The sequence below is a fragment of the Branchiostoma floridae genome, unplaced genomic scaffold, assembly GCF_000003815.2.
Source record: "Branchiostoma floridae strain S238N-H82 unplaced genomic scaffold, Bfl_VNyyK Sc7u5tJ_1564, whole genome shotgun sequence".
NCBI lineage: Eukaryota > Metazoa > Chordata > Leptocardii > Amphioxiformes > Branchiostomatidae > Branchiostoma > Branchiostoma floridae.
The window spans coordinates 284,758-311,552 of NW_023365762.1; the positions used below are offsets into that span (position 1 = coordinate 284,758).

Below are 26,795 nucleotides of genomic sequence, written 5' to 3' on the forward strand. Positions count from 1 at the left end.
CCTAAATTTCAGACTGCGAATATACAACGCACGCGAAATTAAATCCCCGCGAACTTAAATGCATTTACAGTATGGTGATGTAGTCTGAATGAAAGTTCATCTGTGTCGGTAGGATCCATAGATGTAAAGTTTAAACTTTGTTCTAACACATAAAAAGAAAGACTCCCCATAGATGTTCGGTCAAGCACGCGTCGACCTTCTTCAGGTGGCAGGCTCCGCCTTCCCGCCATTTACGACTCGCTGCTGACGTCATCCTCCACCTCCTACTTCCCTTCCGGAACATCCGTGAATCGTACATCTGAAGAAGGTCGACGTGCTTGACCGAAAATTTATGTTTTCTTCTTTTGTGTTGGAACAAAGTTTAAACTTTACAACTATGTGATGTAGTCTGTGTGACGGTTAACTCCAGGGCTGTAACTTCGGATGTTGGGCGGGCCGCTATAGGCGAGATTTCATCAGGCTATTAGTGATGCACTGAGTGATGGTAAAGAGACGAGCAAAGACGTTTAGATCACGTGATTGACGTGACAGTTGACTCTTCTCAGGCTGTCCACAGCTGCTATTTCGGGGTCAAAGATCAGAGAACCCGCTGTAATATAACCCCCTGATCTATGTGCATGTAACCTGAATAGCAACCCAACCTCCTAAGGTATAAGTAGAGACTGTATCAACAATGTACGGTCGGGGTCAGTAACCCTTAGGGACTGTATTTATAGCCCACCCTGTCAATTAGAAGTAGCAGTGGCCGAAATGGCCGAAATGTGTCCCGTTGTCCATCTGTCCGGCAGGGATTGTACACTCGGGCCAGGGACCAGGCATTCCTCTTCTCAGCGTGTCGTCCTTTAGGGACCGTCCAGTAATGCTACAAGATGGGGCGGCGAACGTATTTAGACAAGGGTCACTGTATACTATATACAGGATCACCATCACATAACATTCAAATATAGATATTAACTGAATCTGCAAAACTTCAAATAGACTTATGTCCAAGGGATATAATGTTGGACGAAAAGATACTACTAGAACGTAATTAATTAATGCAGATCTATGCAAGTGTCAAAATATGAAAACATATCAAAGTATTTATACAATATATCATCGCCATTTTTGGCAGATGTCATATGTACGTGTGTCACGTGCATTGAAGGTATATTAGTCTGAACATTCTTACGTCAATTCCTGGCTACCATAACATTAGAGCTAATAATATTGAAAAAAAAAAAAAAAAAAAAAAACACATCCACATTTAGGACATAACTTCATAACTTTAAAACCTCAAAAATGAAACAATTGTTGAGTAGAAAGTTGCGACAAGTTTAGATATTAAATTGTATAACGTCCCTTGATGATAGCGACCGTTCATCCCATCGCAGTACTTAACGAACCATCCCTATGACTGACATGATCACAAGTCGCTGAAAAGATGAGCATCGCAGGGACCCTACTGTAAAATCATTTCCGTGCCCTTTTTTGCCGGGGCGCCGCAGGCGCCCGGCTTTGTCCCCGGTTTAATGGTTCGTCCTTGGATGGGTCTGCTATGGTCGCAAAATGTACCGTGCGTTTTTACGACAATTCTCAGCCCTTCTCAGCCCTTCAAATAAACGCAATGTACCGTGCGTTTTTACGACAATTCTCAGCCCTTCTTAGCCCTTCAAATAAACGTTGTAAGAATACTGTTTATCCATGACCTCTACTCGTACAGAAAACATTGCAGCGCTCATTAGCAAAGTCTAGGAAAGGAAAATGTTTCTTGATTTGCAGTAAAACACTGGTCATGTAACATTTGAGGAGTTGTCGTTAAATCGCACGGTTCATTTTGCGATAGCGTTGACGGGTCCGGGTATTTAGCGGAATAACCCGGAATAACCCGGAATAACCCGGAATAACCTTAATAAAGGATGAAAGCTACCGAAATACAGTGTGCTTTGATAAGTTAAGATCGCAGAATGCAATATTTTGGCATAAAATAATGTATATATGGCCATGGGAACAAGAAATATTACGGTTATTCCGGGTTATTCCGGGTCATTTCGGGTTATTCCGGTAAATACCCTCACGGGCGTTGACGGTGCGGAGGAGGTGAGATTTTTATCGTACAGAAATTGGTACAGTTTGTAAAGTTATCTTTCTGGAATTCGGATGTATTAAAATATAACATTACATTCTAAGGCGTAGTGTCATGTGAGTAAAATGAGCACGACATTTGACGAAAGATTTTGTGGAGGGTATACAGTCAAGTTTATTGTGCAACGATTGGAACAGTTTACGTGCGGGTGGGAGGGGGGCGTGCGTCTATATATGCAGCTGCAGGAGGTCCTGCAGGACATTTTCGATCGTAAGAGTAACGTACAATTTGAAAAGATAGTGATCATGAATTCGGACACATTGAAACATATTTCCAAGGAACGGTATATAGTTTTTTTAGTAAAACCAGTGTGTGGGGATTGACGAGAATTTAGATAGTTTAATGGTGCACTGTGCTTGAGCCGATGCGAGGCATTATGCAGGGCATTTTTGATTGTAAAAATATCGTACAAGTTGAAAAGATGGATCGGATTCTAATACATTAAAACATACATTTCCAAAGAATAGTAGAAAACAACGGATTGTAGCTAACTGTTAAACAATCAGCAAAGCAGTTGGCAAGATGTCACACCTGAACTTTTGTAGATTTTTGCTTTTTGTTGGTACTAGTAAGATGTTATGTGATCAAGACAATATTTTCTTTCTGTTTCAGTGACGCCTTAGACTGTTCTCTGCTATATATACAAGTGACACAGTAATATACAGAAACTTACAGCTAGCAAAAGTCTGTACTCAATAAGATTTTACACAGTACACATTTATACTTCTTCTGCTGAAATCTACGCATTACATTTTGCATCCAACCAAAGAGGTTTGAAAGAGAGTCCTTGATCCAACCAAATTAGACCTTGAGACCTATTAACAGATCATTGATCACTGTGCATTTTGCACATACCAGACTCAATCGTGCCACTGAGCACTGCATTTTGCACACACCAGACCAATTGTGCCACTGAGCACTGTGCATTTTGCACACACCAGACCTATCGTGCCATTGAGCACTGTGCATTTTGCACACACCAGACCTATCGTGCCATTGAGCACTGTGCATTTTGCACACACCAGACCAATCGTGCCATTGAGCACTGTGCATTTTGCACACACCAGACCAATCGTGCCATTGAGCACTGTGCATTTTGCACACACCAGACTCAATCGTGCCACTGAGCACTGTGCATTGTGCAAATAAAGTCAAGCAAAGAACACATATATTGTGAACAATGTGTGAATCTATTTTATCGGGAAAATACCACCAAGGTGACATCATTTTCAGTGGAGATAATAGAGGCAAACAATGCACTGCAAATGCTTTAATGGCAGTTGTTAACCACAGTACTTGCAGACAAGCAATTACCTGGACAAGTACAGACCTTGATGGTGTACTTTTTCAAGGAGATGCACTATACACCTACATAAAACCATCACTAAGATCTGGTGTGGAGTTCCTCTCCGTTGATGATATTCCAGACTATTTGCAACTTTACAACAATACTGTACGTGTATCAATAAAAGAGTCTTACACTGGAGACATATTTGCCACAGAAGCAGTCTATCCTTATTACACCTTAAAGAAAGCCCTAGAAGCAGCATTTGCTGAATCCAACACTTGTCTTTTCATAACAGCACATGGAATAACTGGTTCAACAGTAGCATTGTTGCACGCTGATAACAAGTATTTTGTTTATGACTCACATGCCAGAAGTCCCATAACAGCATTGCCAGATAGCCATGGCACTTCTACTTTAAGCATGCACAGTTCAAACAGCAATCTAGTTTCATTCTTGCAACAACTTAACTGGAACACAACATGCAATTTTGAGGTTGTCCCAGTACAAGCAGAAAATGTTTTCTTATCAGTTGAACCTACTGGTATACACATTATCAATCTGACTAGCAATGTTTCTTCTATGATTGAGTCAGAAAACTGCTTTCAAGTTCAACAACAACACACATACACCTTGGTTAAACCAGAGTTTGTATCTACGAAAGAGAACCTACAACAACCAAACACAGCATTTCCATTTGCACCACATTGTAACCAAAGTACTGGGAAAAACATTGTGCCATGCACCACAAGCAAACATCCAAGTGCTATGCCAGAGAACAGGAATGAAGGCCTCTTGAATCAATTAGTAATGTCACCAAATGCAGCATCAAATTTAAATGATAAAAAAGTGCAAGGTCTTGCAATCCAAAGCGCAATATGCAAGGACAAACAAGAAAAACAAACCTATCAACAGAAGACAGAGAGTCTTGCAGAACAAAGAACATCATACAAAGCAAAGAAAGCAAATGAGACCTGTGAGCAGAAGAAAGAACGACAATGCACATCCGGGACCTCTTCCCGCCTTTGGCTGTGGTCTCGCACCGGAGTTTCTTTTACGATTTTTATATCCGGCACACAGCGCACACAAGGGATACAATTCCGCCCACAAAAGTACGCCGGAAAATCCAATTATACCAGTGAACAAAGGTTTCCAGCCAACTTCCCATAGATTTTAGATATAAACTTCTAGTTTAATAATGATGCACATTTTACTGGAACACAACATGAAATTTTGAGGTAGTCCTTCCAAATGCGCCCCGGCCAGCTTTTTTTAAAAGCTTTCTTGTTCTGTTTCCGTTGGATACAACTGGACTTTCCTGTATTCCATAACAGTGGTGGACGTATATAGCATTGGAGAACGTGTAGAATCACGTGTTGGGAGCTGTCCTGTTTCTAGGAACGAGTTCCATCGGCGAGGGGGAGTCAACGGAAGGACAGGTCGCACCACGAGGCCCACCAAACCAACACACGAACCTCAACTCACCAGCGCATCGTATGGCGTTTAGCCAAGCCAACCTATAATGGTAAGATTTGTATCTCCTTTCTGTGCTTTAAACATGCCACGTGTAGTTAGAGTAGTTTTCGTAAGTAGTGGCTACGAGTACGCATTGACTGTATCTTTCGTGCCATGAGGTTTCAAGGTCTAAAGAAGAGTACAAGAGACATTTTGGGGTTATATAAACAGTACATAACGTTGTTGGGTATTCCTCCATATAAAATCTACTTCTAAGAAAATTCAAAGACTTTCTCTCTGATTCTAGTGGAGCGTTTTGTTTACATATGTAGATCATGTTTATTACGTTGAAAAAGAAGGCATTGTGATTGTTTATATCAGAAATTGATTGATGTACTTTGGGTAGGGGCGGTACAAATGGGGTTGCCTCCTAAGTACTATGGAATGGTCCACGTTAGCTATTCGTTGAAACCTTACATCGAAGAATACTAGTTTCTCTATTCTAAGCTAGTGGAGTATTTCAGCTACCAGTTGAACATGTATACGTCCAGAAAAGGGATGCCTTATTTGTATCAGAATAGATTTATTGTTCTTGGAAAGGACAGTGTACCTAGCGGCTTTGCCTACCATGTTATGGCCCACACTAGCTATTCTCTGAAACTTAACATTGAGCAAAACAATTTGTGTGGAATCTTTCGATTGTTACTAGCAGATCATGTAAACAGCTAGAAAAGAGACGTACTGTTTATATCAGAATTCGATTAATTGCACTAGAATAGCGGTTTTGCACCCTATGTAATGGCACACACTAGCTATTCTCTAAAACACTTAATCGACTGCTTAGAATGTTTCAAGAAGGACATGAGAAAAGGGGCGCATTTTTTATATCGGAATTTAATTGATTGCACTAGTCTATGGATAGCGGCTTTGCCTCAAATGTTATGTTACACACTAGCTATTCTCTAAAATAATTAAAACACTACATCGAGAAAATAATTTCTCTCTTTCACGCTTTGTAGACTTTTTAGAGCGTTACTAGTGGAACATCATGTATACGTGAGAAAAGGGACGCATTGTTTATATCAGATTTGATTGATTGTACTGGGATACTAAGGGGCGGTGTAGAGGCTTTGCCTCCTATGGTATGGCCCCACACATTGGATTCGCCGGGAATTTGTTCGACCTCATTCTGCATACACCCACCCGGGTCCATTACAAATTATAAATATTTGACATCAACGGAAGAGATCTCTACAGCAAAGATCCTGGCTAATTTTTGACTAAGATAAGACAATCAGTCGTCCTCTTTTGTTAGTTTCATCTTCTTTGCACCTAGGCTAAAACCAACGAAACATGTATTGTTTTTATTCGTCACATTATGTTGGGCCTCATCTTAAATTCCCATAGTGTTGTTTGCGTATTTTGATATTGGTTCTATGAATTTTCATCCGAGCATATTTGTCATTGTAAATCACTTCCTACAATATGTTTAGCTCCTCTGTGTATTGTTTTAATCTGGTACAATGCAGGATCTCAATGCAGGATGCAATATGTTGTAGAACGCCGTTGAATATGTTGGTAGTTTTGATTGTTTTGGTTTTACTGTAAAACGGTAAATGTTCGCGGCGGGTTTAAGTTCGCGGTTGGAACATCAAGGAAAAAACGTAGGCGGGCAGAAAACAGAACAAAAATTCTCGCAGTGGTTTTGAATTTAAATTCACATTGAACAGGTCATCGCAAAAACTGAGAACACAAACCACCGCGAACATTTTCTCCTTTACAGTATTTCATCTGAGCATTCTTGCCATTTTGTAATTACGTCCTCAAATATGCTTAGCCCCGTTATCTGCGTAATGAATTTAATTTTTAACTTCTCTTGCAGTGCCTGTGGACTGTCATTGTTCTGAAATCTCTGAAATGATGAGAGCTGACCACGTGGTTTCTCTAGTTAGCTGGGTCCGCAACAAGGTTGAGAGGGTTCGTCAAATCAAAACAATCGCGCACGTCTGCTTTCGACACGTCACAGGCAATTACGGTACTGGCCAGTAGGACTGCCTATTCATCAATCACGACTCGACACCTGCAGTTCTGTTAAAAGTTGATAAGGGGCGCTACTTCTCGGACCCAAACGTTGTTACCCTATACAGACAGTCAATAAGCTTCCCTTTCCAACAAGACTTACCGTTTATAAAACAATTGATAGATCAAGAGAGGGCTTGTATTTGCTGTAGTAGCTTGTTTAAGCACAAAGTACAAGGACAAGGAGATTGGATTCGTTCCAAGAGCGCACCATTGTATACTCTTCTCAGCACATTTTTGTACTCGGTTCAAGGGCGACTAAGTATCAACTCAAGTGCCATTGGAATGCTTTGTGATATCATTACATATCTCTGTGAATAGAAGAGCATACAGACGTGTCTGTCTTGTTATCTCTGTCAGAAGGCGGTGGTAAATTTGGCACGGGTTTACAGAGGTGGTGTTTAGGCGGGAAAAAACGGGGACGTGTCGTCTGCGAGGGTGACTGAATACCGAGAAATTCATCACACCAAACGTCCTGATCTCCAAATACGTCCAGACCTTTGGACAGTCGCTACATCAAAGAGGGACCACGCTTACAACTGTCGAAGGTTGGTGTAACTTTTATATTTTTAGCTGGATATTTTTATATACCTGACCATGATCTAGTAGTTAGACTGCTCGTAAATTCATGTACTTTTATTATCATGTCCACATATTAGATCATGTATACTTACGATAAGGATTATATTTGCATTGATCAGTGTGATATTTATGTTTTTTTAAGTTACGACGTTATCACGTTTGATAAGTTACTTCATTGAGACCAACATATGTGTCGTTGAAGACTGTTTTAAAATCGGATAGATATTTTATTTAACGAAAAATCCATATAGGAAAATACATGATAGGGAATCACTGCGTACGTATTTGGTAATCTGAGAATCCAGTCCTTCAAAAAAAGATAGTGCAATTCTGGTATACATATCTGAACTACATTTGTACCGTCGTCATCCTACACTGACCCTGTTTTGTAGAGAGAGAAAATTGGGAAATAGAAATAAGCTTGTGTTTTGGACTGTAAGTTGATAGATTGATAAATATTAATTTTGTCACATCAAGATTTTTCATCTTGACATTTGTAGTAACTGCATATTAGCCTCCACCAGGCCTTCCTATGGCGGTACGGGGATCTTAGAATTCGCCAAAAAATCGGGAAATTGGCCAGGGGAGTCAGTCGACGCTATGGTGTATATTTGCGCTCCTGCGCGGCCGACCAACTTCTCTGGTAGCAAAACTCCCCTGGCTAGTTATTCTCCCTGGAATAGCCAGCGTAGTCAGTCTGGTAGAGACTAGTAACTATGGTGGACGTGAGACCCCTACTGTGTCAAGAACGTGCTACAGAAAGCATATTTTACCGTGGCCGATATCAACAATGTCCAACACACTTACTTTTCTGCTCAAGACACTTACTCTTCTGCTCAACACACTTACTTTTCTGCTCAACACACTTACTTTTCTGCTCAAGACACTTACTTTTCTGCTCAAGACACTTACTTTTCTGCTCAACACACTTACTTTTCTGCTCAATACACTTACTTTTTTCTGCGGGAGACACTTACTTTTTTCTGCGCGAGCCACTTACTCTTCTGCGCGAGCCACTTACTCTTCTGTGCTGCACTTACTCTTCTGCGCTGCACTTACTTACTTTTCCTGTGGTGCGCACCCCTCCCTTTATCAATGGATGGTCCCTGAATCAGGCCAAAGATCACAAAGACCGCATAAAATGTAGTATTGACCGCATGTCAATCCTAAATTATCCTCCTTCGGATGACCCTATGAAATGACCCTTACCCTAGCGCGTTTTTGTGGATTCAATTTAATTCTTTTTGGTCTTTAGTATAGCATTTTGACAATGCAGATCGATAACGACAAGTCTCGATTTGATCATCACAACATCGCGTTTTGTTGCCATCACAACGTATTGTCAACTTTGAAAACATTCAGTTGAATGGTGGGTGGGCGTCTCTGACTTAGTCAATTTATTTGTTACTTAGTACACCCCTACCCCTTTGGAGACCCTACTACTGAAGTATGTGGATTTGGTCACAAGAAATACCCGCTTCTGATTAACAATTAGATCCTGGGAGTGGCCTGACTATGTGGATTTGGTACTGCTCCGCCCACCTAGTACTAGTAGTAGGGTCTCCAAAGGGGTAGGGGTGTACTAAGTAACAAGTCCACTCCGTCCAAAGTTAGTCCGGATCCGGGTAGTAAAATTCAGTGCTCCCACCAAAACATTACGTGCGGCAACTTGGCTATTTATTACTAAACAGACGCCGAATTCTGGACAGAGGAGCTACCAAGGCCTACCTGCCTTCTTACTCCTATCTACAGAGGAGTTAATAGCCTCTGCCTGGTTTAGGTAAACCCTGGTAAATAAAAGTTTAAAGCTGCGCGCCAGAAACGCGCGCAGAATTTGTTTTCAAAGTTGACAATACGTTGTGATGGCAACAAAACGCGATGTTGTGATGATCAAATCGAGACTTGTCGTTATCGATCTGCATTGTCAAAATGCTATACTAAAGACCAAAAAGAATTAAATTGAATCCACAAAAAACGCGCTAGGGTAAGGGTCATTTCATAGGGTCATCCGAAGGAGAATAATTTAGGATTGACATGCGGTCAATACTACATTTTATGCGGTCTTTGTGACCTTTGGCCTGATTCAGGGACCACCCATTGATAAAGGGAGGGGTGCGCACCACAGGAAAAGTAAGTAAGTGCAGCGCAGAAGAGTAAGTGCAGCGCAGAAGAGTAAGTGGCTCGCGCAGAAGAGTAAGTGGCTCGCGCAGAAAAAAGTAAGTGTCTCACGCAGAAAAAAGTAAGTGTGTTGAGCAGAAAAGTAAGTGTGTTGAGCAGAAAAGTAAGTGTGTTGAGCAGAAAAGTAAGTGTGTTGAGCAGAAAAGTAAGTGTGTTGAGCAGAAAAGTAAGTGTGTTGAGCAGAAGAGTAAGTGTCTTGAGCAGAAAAGTAAGTGTGTTGCACATTGTTGATATCGGCCACGGTAATATTTTAGGGCGGCAGCGGCAGCATGCCCTTAAATGTCTTTGACCTATCAATAAAGTATCATGTTTCAAGGATAACTATGACATGCTACTGGTGATAAGATGGTTTACTGTCCGTGTATGTAACTCTCCAAGCTTCAAATGTGCTAAAACACCATTGGCCACTTAGTGGCAACCTGGATGATGTGCAATATGATAACTTAGTTCTTAGGTCTTCTTAGATGCAATACAAACTTCGTTTCCACACCGACACTACACAGAATACAGAATACGATGAACGTTCATTGAGACATACTAGAAAATCATTGGAAATAATTGAAAGGCCTTTTTGATCATTAAAGGACATTGGAGATCATCACAGGATCTTGGAGATCAGTAAAAGATCTTGGAGATCATTAAAAGATTTTGAGGATCGTTGAAGCACCTTGGGGATCATTGAAAGACCTTGGAGACCATTAAAAGATTTTGAGGATTGTTGTAAGCTTTGGAGATCATTAACAGATCTTGACGATCATTGAAAGATCTTGAACATAATCTTTAAAGATGGCTCATTGACATATCATTGACAGCTCGCTCAATGATACATCATTGGCAGATCGCTCATTGACAGATCATTGACAGACCATTGATAGATCTATCATGGACAGATCACTGAAAGATTGCTCATCGATAGACCATTGAAAGACCGCTCATCGATAGACCATTGAAAGACCGCTCATTGACAGATTATTGAAAGAATCACACATGACAGATTGCTCTATGACAGATCATTGACAGATCGCTCATTGACTCATCATTGACAGATCTCTAATGGACAAACCTTTGAAAGATCGCTCATTGACCAACCTATTGAAAGTTCTCTCATTGACAAACGTTTAAAAGATCGCTCATTGACAAAACATTGAAAGATCTCTCATTGACAGACCATTAGCAGACCATTGACAAATCATTGAAAGATCTCTCATTGGCAGAACATTGGCAAATCTTTGAAAGATCTCTCATTGACAGACCATTAGCAGACTATTGGCAAATCTTTGAAAGATCTCTCATTGACAGACCATTAGCAGACCATTGACAAATCATTGAAAGATCTCTCATTGACAGACCATTGACAAACCTCTCATTGACAGATCATTGACAAACCTCTCATTGACAGACCATTGACAAACCTCTCATTGACAGATCATTGACAAACCTCTCATTGACAGACCATTGACAAGTCTCTCATTGACAGAGACCATTTAAAGTTCTCTTATTGACAAACCATTGAAAGATTTCTCATTTACAGACCTTTGAAAAATCTCTCATTGATGGAACATTAAAAAAATCGCTGTGACAGGTCACTGAAAGGTGGCTTAAAGATAATTGAAAGACATTAAAGATCAATCATGATTGACATCTTTAAAAACTTGGCCATTTCGGCGGGATCACCAATATTGGCACAGTCCTCTTACCATGCGTCATGTACCCTTCCTGCCCTTTTGCCCCCTAACTACTTCATGTCGTTTGGCACAAATGGCGGACTTTGCAATAGTTTAAAAATTAACAACTATCACACACCCAAGTCAATATTTTACTTTGTACAGCGTATCTATGACATTTGCTCAAAGCCTTATACGTCGTTAAGTTCTTTCTTTATCCTCAGAATTTTTTTCAACTGTTCTATCTATCTGTTAAATATCCACTTCAAAAACGTTCATAATTTGGCATAAATTACTTTTATCTTTAAAAAGTATCTCTTAAGTACACACATTTTTGGTCAGATGGTCATACGTTGGACAAGACCATTTTGGGGGAACCTGTTTTCTTTTAAAAATTTCTTACTGCTTCTTACCTTATATGATTCTGACATGTAGAATATTTTGTAGAAATAAGATATAACACAAGCGTGATGTAAGAATTGAGATACTCGAATGAAATCTTAAACCTGCGTTGCGAATAACGGTCCTACCTCCATCCATTTTTATTGGTCTGTTTAAACAACACGTGACAGGTGTAAAGTTAATAATCCGTGAATGCGTCTATTGTGTGAGTCACAATCGCCACATCTCTCCACCTTACAGCTCCTGGCAAGACTACCTCCGCTCACGCTGTGTGGTCCGAGACAACCTCTACTCAAGACCCCGAGAATCTTGTGGACAGTTGTCGCTCCAACTCACGTTCGTGAACTTCAGGGGCAGTTCATTCAAGTTCAAGAATCGTTTTCTTTGTTGTCTTTGGACTGTCTTTAGAAAGTCTGCTGCTTCGCGCCTCTTGACAACGCCTCTGGCCCGCCCTAAAAATCCGAGCCCACGTGATCTTCAGTTCATCATTAGCTAACAGGTGTGTTGAAGTCCATCTTTTGTTTAAGACACAAGCAACATCCACATCAGCAACAAATCTCAGAAGACTTCTTCAACATTCTGACTACGTATTCTGCTATATTTTGCATTTCTAAGCTACCAACGACCTTGGTAACTCTACTGTGCATACAGGTGGCTTTCAATCGAACTTTGACTTCTAAATACGTGACCACGCCGTACCTGAACCTGTATACAGTAGTCTCGGCGCCTTTGAGAACACCTTTCTTATGTACAGGGGACCACTTTATAGACACAAAACTGTTTACACACCACTTTGTTCAAGTACTCGTTCAAGACTGCTGAATAGACACGTATATATCTTCATTAAACTAATTGTTTACCTTTCCTGTTGATATATAAGCGTAGACTCGGAACACGAGAGGACCAATGCAGCTGAACAACCAACCAAAGATGGAGACCTCCAACGGGTCCGTTCCTGTTGAGGGGAAGCGAGCGGAAGACGGCGAGATCCCGACAGCCAAAGTCGATAACGTAGAGATGACCACATTGGCTGATGGAAAGGCCGTTGCAGACATGGAGGAGGGAAAGATGGCCAATCACGTGGACGAAGACAAGAAGGGTACGTTGGAGGATGAAGAGGAAGAGGAAGGAAGAATGGCGTGGGATAATAAGTACCAGTATCTCCTGTCACAGATCGGCTTCGCTGTTGGTCTGGGGAACGTGTGGAGGTTCCCATACCTGTGTCAACGTAACGGAGGCGGTGAGTTCCTCTTCTCCATACGTTTTTAATGCTACAAATGGTCATGGAAACCATATTTTCAAGATTAACTCGTTTCCATTGTGCCAGCTGATACTACATATTATACAGTATGAAGGTATAAACTTTGATTGGTCATGAGAAAAATTACAAAGTTCTGTTTGTGAGAGAGAGAGATAGAGTGTGGGTTATTTTTTATGATAATGATAATAACAATAATAGTTTTTAAATTTGTACCGGATAAGTTCATGCTGATCTCAAGGAAGCAGACTGAAACAGTTAACGTAAAAAGGTAAAGTATAAAATGTAGATCTAGATGCATCTGATGTTTTTGCGTACATTATTGTGGGCTTGACTTCTTCTTCTTTTTATCATCATAATGCAATAATCTTCAGGTAATGTTTTTGTATGTCTTTCATCAAGTGGACTACGAAGAGGAAATATGGGTCAAAGAACGTTGTCGTCTATACCATAGTTGTTAGTACTTCCTAGTGCCTTCCCCACTTTGGGCGATTGGGAGTGCATTCAGTCTCTTTGTAGCATATGTCTCCAAGTTAGTTTGGGTCTTCCTTGCTTTCTTTTTACTTTGTCGGGTTGCCCATTTTAGTATGCATCCAGGCAGGACATGCCCCTTGCACTTTACTCGCATCTCTGTGACAGTGGTGCTAAGATGTATTTCCTAATTTGAAAAAAAAGGACCCTGCCGGGCAGTTCAAGGACTTTATTTTTTGGTACTTTCGGGGTGACACCTAGGTGGCCCCGTGGGACATCTTGCGTCTCCCGGGGTATTGTAGGGCCCGGTCGGACCCCGGGATGTATTTAAGTCGGTCTTAAAATGATCCCGGGACCCGGTAACAAATATACACCGTGACCTACCCGTGGGGAACACCGAGGTGTACACCCGATATCCGTCAGCACATCGGGACAAATTTGTGGCTTCGGAGCCCGGCCGGGACTACATCCCTGACGGGCACCGGTGCAATGGGGACCTAAGCCTTAAGGTGCAGTCTCACTGCACCTTTGTGTCAAGCTTGCGTCACTGCGGGGTTCGTTCACTGCGTCACTGTTTTGTTATTTTCTCCAATTTTTTATTCTATAATTTAGATATTGATACGTAAAACCATGACTTAGAAGACGACAAAATACACAAAAAGTAAGAGAATTTGTCCCTGAAAATCTTTCGAACCCCGCTGTAACGCAAGCGTAACGCAAGTGCAGTAAGAGTTCACCTTTAGCAGTTTTGTCCTGTTCCTTTTGTCAAAGTGTGTCAAAGTATGTACAGAATGAATCTAGAAGTCAAGTACATAGTGTTGCCCTTGACCTAAACAGTTCCATCCGGTGCACCTGTGTCCATAAACGTGGAAATGATTGACAGCTCAGACAGACAGCTAACACCTGCAGACGGACAACACTTCATTTCAGAAACACGCGACTGATTTATTACTACTAATGACTACTGTTCTGGTGGCACAGTGGTCAATTCTTCTACTTGATCTTGATTGACATGTGAAACGGACGTTCTAAGTAGACTGAAGGACACATTGTGCAAAATCACCGGTTGGGATCTAGGCTAAGACGAAGACTAGTGTATGTAGTTTTCCACCATCTCCGTGGCTTGAATCTGCTTATTTACGAACATAGCAGATCCGAACTGCTAATAAACTACAAATTTGATAAACCGAATGTAAAAAAACCAAACTCCGCAATAGGTAAGTAACCTGGTACATGTAGGTGTTTTTTTCTTTCAATAGTAACGTCCAGAATGTGCTTTTCCCAAAGTGGGAACTTCGACTACAGTGAATTTTAATTTTTTTTAAAGATACTTCATACTGGATGTAATACTTAATCATGTGCCAACTATCGTGGTCTGTCTACAAAGATAACCATTTGTGGTAAAATTCATCCTTAATCTGTATCAACCCAAATTTTCCTGTACATCAAACGCCGGTGTTCTCAACAAAGAGCAAGAGATCTCACTGACACTTGTATATGTCCAGTCTAAACGAGTTTTGCTCAGTGAAACGTCTGGCCGTTTCCAAAATCATATGTATCCAGTTGCTTGAGTAACTGATTTTTGGCGTATCATATTACCTGGATGTCTAACCTTCATCGACGTATCATTGGCTACTGGACATGGATGAGATAATGGTTGCCCTTTTGTTTGTTTTAAGACATCAGGTGAGCTCACTTGTCATGTTGAGGATGTCAGCTATTGCGTTATCTAAGGGCGTACTGAGATAACATTGTGTCGTTCACAAATTTACCTGAGGGCTGATAAAACAAAATACACGTCAGAATCTGCATAGAGAGCCATCCCTTGACATTGTGAAGATCTACAAGTGGTGGCAATAGAAATGGGGTCGTGTGGCACAATCGGCAGGGTGTTCGATTCATAGCCCTGGGGTTCTGGGTTCAAATCCGTTGAAGTGCCACCGATCTTGTTCCCTTGGGAAAGGCACTTTACTCAGGACTTTCCTCACCTCACACCTAATGAGTACCTAGCTAGTTAGAGCCGTCCCTCGGATAGGACGTTAAATGGAGGTCCATTGTTTGAGGAGAGACACATCTAGAGCACGTATAAGAACTCGCCACACTTATCGAAAAGAGTAGGAGTCCTTCCCAGTGTGAGTGGATCAAATGAATCTATCCGGATATGCAGCTTGTACTGTTCAGTACGAACCTGGTGTGTTATGCCATAAGGCGGTTTTCCGGTTATGGAAGAGAAAAAAAAATAGACAGACCTGCTACTGCTGTACTATCGTTGTCATCATCTACATTTTGAATCAGTTAAGTCGCTTTTCAGCGATCCTAGCATTCAGAATTCAGCTCAAAATATTTTTGTATGTTTTTAAAAAGGTTAGAGTCGTCAGGATTTTGCTTTTGTTAGGGTTGGTCAAGTATAACCGAAAACAACAACACATTTTCCCCCAAGATCTTACAATTTTAGCCCGAAAAGGGACATTCAGATCGCACATTGGGTTCCTTTTCAGGTTTACAAAATTCAACGACGACGTATACGTGTGTGTCACTTCATACAAGATTTCCACCCCCCCTCCCACAATATTTGCTCCAAGAGTAAAAGGATCGTTAAGAAAATGTTCGGAAATTTCCATTACGTTTAAAATTAAACGATGACGCAGTTCTATGTGCATGACTACAAACGAGCGTCCCACCCCCTTCCTACAATATTTGTTTAAAGAGTACAAAGACCACGTGTTAACAAACCTGTCGGAAATTTCCACTGCCACCTGTGTTGAGACATGTGGTTGATCATTGACTAACTAAAGATCCTATTTGTTCTATAGTTCATTTATTCGGCTCAATCTTTGTGAGGTCTTATGGGGTAACAAAAGGGGGTTTCCTTTTGGCCCATAGCCCATAGGTCCTGGGTTCAAATCCGTTAATATGCCACCAATCTTGGGAAAAGCACTTAAAGTGACCCTTGTGATTTAGCCCCGCCTATTGTAAGCTCCTCACAGTTCAGCCCCTGGCTGCCAAGAGAGAGTAGTCGACCGACCCAATAAAAATGACAATAAAACATCAGGCACATGTCTTGCCCTATATTACTTTCTAGTGGCTATACTTTAAGTCTGTGTTAATTTGCCTACTTCTTGACATACTTTTGAAGTACCATTATATATACTGCTAGCCTTTGAAGCATACGTACATTGCTGCAATAAATAGAGTATAAAAGACCTGTTTCTTCCAGGTCACTTCAGTGTCACTGACGAGGGATAGTGGATTCTATCCGAAATGTCTGACCGTTTCCGAAACCATATCCAGTTGCTTGAGTATTAACTATTTTCTGGCGTATCTTATTACCTGGATGTCTAACCTACATCGACGTATTTATCAATATTAATAACAGTTAATGATTGTATAACTATAATTCTAAAATATTAGAAATATCGTTGTAAAACCCGCACGTACGGTGTCTTGGAATGGAATCTCTAGCAGAATAGCATTTAGACAAGGGTAGATCATGCCATAGTACAAATTGTGTACCAAGGGCCGAGCCAACGTAACGGGTCATTGGTTTATTTAGGGGGCGTGTTCTTTGTGTTGTCGAGGGCAATTAACTCCGTAAATTGTTTTTGCTGAGGCGGTAGGTATAACCACCATAAATAATGTGAATTCAACAAGCAGCTGCCCCCTAAATCTTTCAAATGGTGCCTTTGGTGGCGTCGCCTGTGGCGTAACTGATAGAGCATTCGGCTCTGAATCTAAAGGTCCCGAGTTCGATACCCGCCATGCCCCCGACGTTGTGCCCTTGAGAAAGGCACTTTACACAACCTTTAATTTTCTCACTTCACTCAGGTGTAAGAATTGGTACCTGACTTCAGTCGGGGAGGTAAAAGAAGGGATTACCTTTACCTTGTGTCTGTACCGTGTATGTGGCACTGTTGATTTAAGTTACCAAATTGAATGCAGTGCCACATTGTCCTTGCCTGTCGAAAAGACACACAAATAGAAAAAAATTCCTTCAAATGATTTCAACTACCGTGACCAGCCTTTTGTGTTGGGCGTTTGTGTTTTTTCAACAGACCATGTGTGCGCTGTCAGACGAATTCTGGTTTTTCTTTGTTCTACGTTTGAGGCGTAATATAAATATAGAATTGCTGTTTCTGCAGTTATTCAATTTAGTCGGAATATAAACATAGAAATGCTGTTTCTGAAGTTATTCAAATGAGTTGAAGTCAGCAATAATATTATACCCATCTGTATATTATGTCATTACATGGTATTTAGAATACAGGGAAAAAGGAAACGCAATTAGTTATTTTTCGTCGAACATTTGACCTTATTGCAAAGGTTCCAAATGTATATAACGCAGCCTAGTGCATCTTTATTCGCGGGGTAACCTATATCCGTTGTAAAAAAAGCGTATTTACGAATATCTAGATGACGGGCTGAATTGAAATGGACAAATTGAAATGTTTTCGAAATATCCGAATAAAAGTGAATTAGAGTTACACATAGATCTATCGTAGGTTTGAAATATACGAATGTCTGAAGTTTCTTTAGTCGTACGAAATATGGCATTACCTATTTTCTTACATCAAATACTTTAAAAAAATATTCTAACAAATAGAACTTATTTTCTTTTTTGGCATGTTGCATCTTTCTAGTAGTTAACGTTTTTTTCTTTTTACAAAATTTTGGGACTTTCTAATGTTCATACATCATGTCCGTTATATCCATAGCTATTCACGCTCGTTATGCAGTAAATATACGAGTCTAATTACCATAATAAAATGTGATAAAGTGGTTCTATCTCTAGTGTCCTTGACAGTATCATGTTTGTGCCGCTTCGAAGTGTTTTTGTCCCCAAGTTGTCAACAATTTCGTCCACATTTGTACACAAAATTTGCATTCTATTTTTTACCTGCTTGATTAGAGCTGACATTTGTACTTAGAAACTGTTGACTTCGGTAAACGTTTTAGTTAAAAATTAAACAGACGAGTGGGAATGGTAACTTTCCATGACGCCACAGTGGCGCAGTACATGTTGGCGATTCACTCGTTATGGAAGGATTTTATATTTTTTTTTTCTATCGCACATATATACCCGAGTTCTATAGCCCCTACCTTTAAATTTGTCAACAAATTATGTATAGATACATATATTATATTGATACATATATTATATTTATATTTTTATTAACAATACAGGTGATGCACTGCTGTTTGTGTGTAATGATATTCGCTTCTTCCTGACATAAAAATGTATTGAAAAAGTATCTAAGTCTCTCTATATAAATGAGGAATGAGAATTATTACGTCATGGGGGACATGGCACACTCCGTAACTTCTGATTGGTCGACAAAAGTTTTAATTTCAACGTATTCCTACATATCTAATACCAAAATTACCATACATATAGAATTCCGTACAAAATGCATTTTTTTTTAAAAGGCGGGAAGAATTATGACGTTAATGGTGACAGGACACACTCTGTAAGTTCTGATTGGTCGACAAAAGTTTAAATTTCAACGTATCAAATATTTAGTTGTTACGTAAGGGTTCGGCCTTTTGCCCAGTCACATGACGTGGCTATGCGATAACATTACCTTAGGTTGACTTTTGACCGGTCCCGCCGACCACCAAAAACGTTCTGTAGGCGACAAAATGGCCACCTTTGTCCCCGAACACGTTGTTTTTCTCCCATGTTATCAGGCCAGAACCTAGAAACAGGGACAAACAAACTCAGCTTCTCCTGAAACCAGTGTTTACAGGAGGGTTTAATCCGAGGTCATAAGATCAAGCAGATGAAACAAAGAAAACTTAAACTATGAACATTTTACTATTAGAGACAAAAGTGTGCAACTTTTGTAAGCGCACCATATATAGTCTTATGAAGAGGGTGAAGTGCATTTCATCGTAGATGTATGTTAATGACATGAATATGCTTTTTAGAAATATAGTGATTGTCTTTCCTCACTGAAGACATATGAGAAGCACTGAAATTTTATATTCCTCATGCGTTTCGTCGAACCGACTACACGTACATTTTTACCTTTAGCAAGAAACTGAACCTATATAATCGGTATTCTTACCATTATATGAATATTTGTAAACATGTCTGTTGTGACCTGTCGTGACACTTAGCCAGCTTGGGCAAAAATGTGCAATAAAGATGACATTTTCTCATAAAAAAAACTTATAATCACTCCTAGTTGAATCCCTTGATATTTACACAATTCTTTTTTCCCAACAGGGGCATTCCTGATCCCATACTTGATCATGTTGATCATCGAGGGGATCCCGATCTTCCACATCGAGTTCGCGATCGGACAGCGGATCCGGAAGGGATCCATCAGTGTGTGGAGCGCGATCAGTCCGTACCTAGGGGGCCTCGGCTGGGCCAGTGTGGCTGTGTCGTTTTTCGTGGGCCTCTATTACAACGTCATCATCGCCTGGTGCATGTTCTACCTCTTCAACTCATTCCAGGTAGGCATCATGGTCATGACGTCAGAGAACAAAAAAAAAAACAAAAAACGAAACTCTCATGTCACGTGACACACTAAGTTTATCATATGTCTCGTTTATGCTAATAAGGTTTTGATTAATTAATATTACGTGTCCCCTTACGAAATGTTTTACTTGCCATCTTTCTGCGATAATATGAAAAATATATATTGCTGAAACACAGACCAAAACAATACTCCCCGTGAATAAGTAGCCTCTTCCATTGACCCCGTGACCTGGAATGTCACCTTCCGTATCTCTATGGTGAACATGCTCTAATGACATGGAATGTCTGTCTTGTCTGATAAATGACTACTGCTTCCACACTTGAACTCCGCTTCCTGATATGGAAGAAATTGACTCATGAAGGGGCTGGAAAAATTAATTACTGCCAAAGCTGTTAAAAAGATAAGAAAAACTGTAAAACGTGTCTTGAAATGTGGCTTTTTTGTCCTTTGAAGTAAAATAAAAATGGGCAAGGACTTTTTATTAACCTTTGCAATCAAAATACGCTACATGCTGAAGATGTAGTGATTTCTGTGGTCGTCACAATAGCCTAATGCTTGTTCGTTAATCTTCATTTGTAGTCGCCATTACCGTGGGCGTCATGTCCTGGGAACGGGACGGTTCCCGAGTGCGAGGCCTCGTCCCCAACGACGTTCTTCTGGTATCGCGAGACTTTGGACATCACGCGAGACATCGAAGAGAGCGGTGGGCTGGACTGGAGACTGACCCTGTGTCTCTTCTGCGCATGGCTCATTGTCTGCATGGCCATGATCAAGGGCATCAAGTCGTCAGGAAAGGTATGTAACGCTAGTTCACCTTTATCCGTGGGGTAACCTATATCTGTTGCATTTAGAAATTTCCAAAAGGTCTATTTAGGAGTATCATTCAAGAAGACGGACGGTGGTTTTAAACTTCAATATTGAAATAAGAACAATTTGGCAATATTGCTGTTTGAAGCCACCGTACGCGTCTATCGACTTGATATCTATGATTTAAAAAAAAAATGGATTTATGTGGATGAAGGTTAACTAGCGTTATAGTCATTTGCCATTACATTTCTTCCTGTTCCAAGATACTGCTTTCTGTCTGAATGTATGTTTGTGTGTGTCCGTAGTTATTTGGATATTACAGAGTGGCGGTATCTGAGAGGGATGTGGTGTAATTAGAGACTTGCAGGATTGGAAGGCTGGGTTGGCCTGGGAAAATGCGCATATTTCCGGATAGACAGAATTATAAAGAAATTTACAATAAAGAAAAAAAAACTGAATCTAAAAGACCATCAACACTGCTACTAGAAAACTCGATAGAAGCATTTGATTTATTTGAAAAAATCTGTCAGTGAGTAGTTGAATGGTGATTGGTTGATTAATTCTATAAATTATAATTGTTTTTTTCAGGCTATTTACTTCACTGCCACCTTCCCGTACGTCGTGCTGCTGATCTTCTTCTTCCGAGGTGTGACGCTAGAGGGCGCTGGTGACGGGTTGGCACGCATGTTTACACCACAGGTCGGCATTCAGACATTTGTAACTTTCCAGTTTACTTGCTGTAAAAGATCCTAGCTCAAAAAGCTAGTTCACAGTATGGGCTGCATATGCGTGATGTGATATAAGATTTTACATCCAGACAACACCAATGTGTATGTTTGGCATCCTTCCCAGAAACCTCTCTCTGTTATAGGCTCTTTTACCACTTATCGTTGCAATGACCTCAAACAAAGTACGCACCCCAACTTGTAGCACCTTTTCAATTTTCAAAAAGTTTTTAAAGTGCGTGAGTTATTTGAGAAAATAGGATATTTATTTGTTTGTTCATTCCTCTTGGCGCATGGCATAGTGCAGTCAGACTAGTCTGGTTGACTGATTTTCACGAGAGCCGAACATGAATACAAAAACAAATACATAACAATTATACGAAAATAACGCAATATATCAATAATGGTCTACACAAGAACTATTTCTAGATGTGCAGTTCAATTGATGAACTGGCTTATAAGGCAATCTGTTATTACAGGTTGTACAGTACGAAAAACTGTTTAGCTTTAACCCTTTTAGGTCACCGGGTATTTATAAAATGACGTAAATGGCTCCATAGTTGTATCATTATGACAATATTTTTCCAACCCAGGTTGATAAGCTGACAGACCCTATTGTGTGGTTAGAGGCAGCTACTCAGGTCTTCTTCTCCCTCGGTGTGGCCTTCGGTGGCCTGATCTCCTTCTCAAGCTACAACCCCAGGTAAGAATCAACTTGGTTGTCGTATGTTTCCTCACTTTACTCAGGTGAAAATGAGTACCTAGCTTCGGCTAGGGCCGTCCCTCGGATAGGACGTTAAATGGAGGCCCCGTGTCTGGGGAGAGCCATACCCCAGGCACGTTACAGAACCCGCCACACGTGCGATGATGCGGTGTGAGTGGTTCAAAACCTACAGTACCTTGGCCGCACCTGGGGCAATTACTGTCGTATTGAGGTCACCAGAGTGGCGCGAGCTCGCTCCAGACCCTTGCGATTTAGCCCTGCCTATTGTAAGCTCCTCGCAATTCAGCCCCCGGCTGCAAAGAGTGAGTAGTCGGTCCACCCAATAACAATAACAAAAATAACATGTTATTTCTGTGTGTCCTCTCATAAGGGTATGCCCCTGTAGCTCAACTGGTAGCAGCCTCACATTTTATTCCCTGGTTCCAACTGGTAGTCAACTGGTACTGGGAGATTCAATCATGGGCAGGCATATCGGTCGGGGCTCCAACGTTATTTGGAAAGGGACATAAAATTGGGGCCTAGATAAGCATGTTAAAAGGGAAGGGCTACCCAGCCCTCCATTAAAACATAATTTCCCTCCTATTACAACATCAAGGAAACCGGCTGCCTTGTATGCTACTAGGAATTACGAGGGTCGGAGTGAACTAATGTACAAACAAATGTACCCTCTTTCACCATGGTTCCACAGAGCACTTGGCAATTCAGCCATCGATGGAAACTTTTTGAAATCTAGCCAAGTCCATCCCTCAACCAATCAGAACTCCACAAGATGCTGTTCGTTACACTCAATGTGAACAGCTTTTTTATGTCTAGCCAAGTCCATCCTTCAACCAATCAGAACTCTACAAGATACGTTACAAGATATGTTACAGCTATCAACAGTTAGTGTCAAGCTGGGTCTGAAATTTGTAAAGGTTGTGCTGATTGGCTATGAATAAGTTGCATCGAATAAGCTCATAAATATTCATATTTTTCTGTAGGAAGAACAACTGCACGCGAGATGCCGTGACGGTGGCCATTATCAACTCGGGCACGTCCATTTTTGCCTGTGTGGTGATCTTCTCAGTCCTGGGCTTCAAGGCGACACACGACAGTCAAAAGTGCTTAGATGAGTAAGTATACTGTTGTGCAACTTCATGTGACTTCGGGTTGTAATAGCAAAAACCTGTATTAGTTTTGTTTGCGTCTATTGGCGTTGTCATGTTGGATGTTGACGTTAGGCGGGCGCCATCTTGTTTCCGCTTTCCGTTATTGTGTTGCTGAAAGAAGATGGCAAAAGTCAGTGATTGGTTAGTTTGGGAAACTAGGCCGAAATTGGCCGAATAGTTTACATGATCGTTCTGGAAACAAACGACAGATTGTTGCATATGCAAGAAGTAGACATCATCCTCAAAGCTTCTAACTGGAGTGCTGCTTCTTGCCAGCATGTAGTTGATGCAGGTGGCGCTTTTGCAGCGAGAACACAGCCCCAAATGTGGCTAAATTTGTATCCCCCCTCATCCCAGTTCATCACCGGAGTAGAACATCTCACCTTACCTATCCTTTGACCTCCTAGTGGGTCGTTGGGGCACCATGATTATTCGTTGCACTGTCCTCCTCCATCTGACTCTGTCTTCCGCTAGAACACCATTCTCTCTCACCAAGCACTTTTTGTCACAGGTTTTCGGCAGTGCTCCAGAGAAGTGTGCCAGAGTTTAACGACACCATAACAAGAGGGAACTACCTCGACTTTCAAATGGCCTACAACACCACACCTGCCATTAGCGAGTTCGACTTTACCACTTGTGATAAAACAAAGAACTTGGACACGGTACGTCGACTCTTCATCCTTCTTTTAAGGAAGTCAGTTTGGTTTTCTTATAACGGCGACGGTTTTGTTTGAGCTGGGGTGAAATGATATGTTCCAGTTTACCATATTCGTGAAAAATATTTAAACAGTAAATCATTTCACAAAATGTATTAAAAAAACATTAACACCAATGTCAAACCGTGGACTTTTCTCTAAAATATAATGGTCATGTATTGGAATGTTTACGGAAAATTTCAAATTCGTTGTAGATATCCAAACATACATAGATGTGTGTTTTATGTACGCTTAGAAAGAGAGTCTCACTTGCCTGCATTGCACTGCGCAGAATCATACATCGCAGCCATAACGGTACGTGTGTTTGCATGTGACGTCATAGCGATAGCCATGTTGGTGGAATGTATGGATCCAAGATGGCGGTCGACCAGTCATTCGAAACTAAAGCGGAAACTTGTCGAGGCGGCCAAAATTTCATCCATTCCATCCAAACAATGTCATTTTCTGGACAATGTTTGGACTTGATAAAAATTTAAGGTACGCTTAAAATGACAGATTTAACAATGAAAACGATGAGTGGGACAAAAGCAATAGTTTGAGACAGCCCTGCTCAAAACACACAATGAGGCTGTTTTTATAACCTTATGTTCTCTATGTGTCGAGATAGAAGAGTAATTAGGCCGGGTTGTTACAAGACCGTTTTTCATTGGATGACCTCGACCGCCTCTTTAATCAACCAACATGGCGGATGCAAGAATACGGTAGTTTCACGTGACAGCAAACACATCGTTACCTTGGCGAAAAAGTACTTGTTTTTCTAAAGAACTTGTGTTAGAATTTGACTGAATGGTACTGGACACGTCGCACAATATACAGGCATCAAACTGGTATCAGCATCATTCAGTCATATTTTATGATATTGTTCTTTAGAAGAACATGTGATTTTTTACATGTACTGTGTATCAGCTGGTAGTTGCACCCATGTAATGCGTATGGATGCAAGTATCAGGACATCTATATTGAATATATATTGTTTGAAAGACAATGCTTTGAAGCGCAGTGCAATGCAGGAAAATATTCTGCAAGGGCGTATATAACATACACGTCTATGATGCAAACTTTGAAGATGACAGTCGCTTTAGCCCAGCTCAGACTATAGCCACAACCGGCTTTTGAACGCTGCAAACTCTTTCGGTCGCTTTGGAGAGAATGAAAACAGTTATTTGTGAGAAAAGCTTTTGACGTAGTAGAAAAGGAATTGTGGTGGATTTAAAAAAAAGATGTCAAAAAGTAATGCATTTTATTCTATCGCGCTCTCCCAAACTTTGCGATTTTTGCCTGAATTCGGAGAAACTTCTGAAAGAAACTTAGGCCGAGCTTGCAAAATTTCTCCCTTTCTATGATCTTGCTTGCTTGGGCCCCACTTTCTGCGTTTTCGTGCACTTCGGTTGTGCAGTATTCTCCACGTACATTACCTCTAACTTGCGCTGAGCGAATTCCATCCTGTCAACTGCATTGTTTGAAAACATGTTGTTGGTTAGGCCGCCATATTTGATTGATGCGATCTAACGTTTATCACTCTCAATTGTTGAAAGTGTTGTGCTGGGGAAATTCGCAATCTTGGTTGCACTCTAAAGGAATTCTTGACGCCTTTGATAATATATAAATGTTTGGCCACCCAAAATGCAAATTGTACATGGACATGTAAACATTACATATTCTTTCAATTCAGGTGTGCAATTGTGGCAATTTGAATAAATTCTTGCAGAAAATATTTAGACCCAAAAACTTAAGACATTTTTTTTATATAACACATTTGATGGAAAGTTCCATCAAGTGGTCGACCATCAATGAGATTTGGCGGTCCAACTATACACCTGCTGCTGTGGATGAAGGGGGAGGGGGGCGTGCTTTTGTTCAAATAACACCCAATTTGAAATTGTGCCCACTTTAAGCGTACCGAAACTCAGTCTTTGGCATGATTAACTGTTGTATGTGAAATACTGCAAATGTGTGCAATTGGAGTTGCTACGCTGGTTTTAAAATCAATTTTTTATTTGGCAAAAGTGTCGGTATATTTTCTGGAGATTAAACAGCATTTGGTCCACCGTAAACGAAGGTTGTTTTAATGGTTGCTGGCGTGATTTCAGAATTGCTGTGGATCGAAATGTATGGAAAATGTCTTGTATGTGCCTCTTGTAAAATCCCTGACAAGCACGCATTGTGCACGCCTTTTGCACGCCTTGTGCATGCCCTGTGCACGCCTCTTCATCCACATCATCACGTGTACAAATGTACCATGTCACGTGGGTGCTGCATGTTATTACTAACCCCATCTAAGTCAGGTTGCGTGCAGCCATCACGTGATCCATGAAGACCTGACTCCTATCGACAGTTGAAGTAAAAATGTTGTTTTTCTCAATAGTTCTTAAAATATGTTCATATTTTGACGCCTCATGACCGAATGAAATATAGCTATATATTTGGTTAGATATGGTAAATAGAATACCCAATGCATTTTGTTGTGTTATCAATATGGTAAAAAATATTAAAAACAATAATTTGTTTTTAATTCTATGATGAGATTTACACAATATGATTGTTATCTTTATACCTGATCTATTTTCCTAAAGTAGAAAATGGTTTGAAGAAAAAGTCTGAGTATCAAATTCTTAATGTAAATGTATGAAGTTTGAATCAAGACAAAATGTAGAATCATTTTTGGAAAGGATTTTCTTAAAATGTTACACA

At 40.6% G+C, this 26,795-nt stretch overlaps 1 protein-coding gene across 3 annotated transcripts in view; it reads left to right on the plus strand.

Annotated features, from left to right (window-relative positions):
- Positions 1-4,699: 4,699 nt before the first annotated feature.
- Positions 4,700-26,795, plus strand: part of LOC118408273 (sodium- and chloride-dependent transporter XTRP3-like) — a 28,039-nt gene continuing 5,943 nt past the window's right edge. The window contains exons 1-10 of one of the 3 annotated variants that reach the window (XM_035808946.1): positions 4,700-4,935; positions 6,748-7,492; positions 12,011-12,269; positions 12,651-13,010; positions 19,726-19,958; positions 20,564-20,779; positions 21,380-21,490; positions 22,110-22,219; positions 23,221-23,352; positions 23,900-24,050. In XM_035808946.1, coding sequence (XP_035664839.1) covers positions 12,677-13,010; positions 19,726-19,958; positions 20,564-20,779; positions 21,380-21,490; positions 22,110-22,219; positions 23,221-23,352; positions 23,900-24,050 — 1,287 coding nt within the window. In that variant the 5' untranslated portion in view covers positions 4,700-4,935; positions 6,748-7,492; positions 12,011-12,269; positions 12,651-12,676. The remainder of the gene's footprint in view (positions 4,936-6,747; positions 7,493-12,010; positions 12,270-12,650; positions 13,011-19,725; positions 19,959-20,563; positions 20,780-21,379; positions 21,491-22,109; positions 22,220-23,220; positions 23,353-23,899; positions 24,051-26,795) is intronic. The other 2 variants (XM_035808947.1, XM_035808948.1) reach the window with 2 other exon arrangements.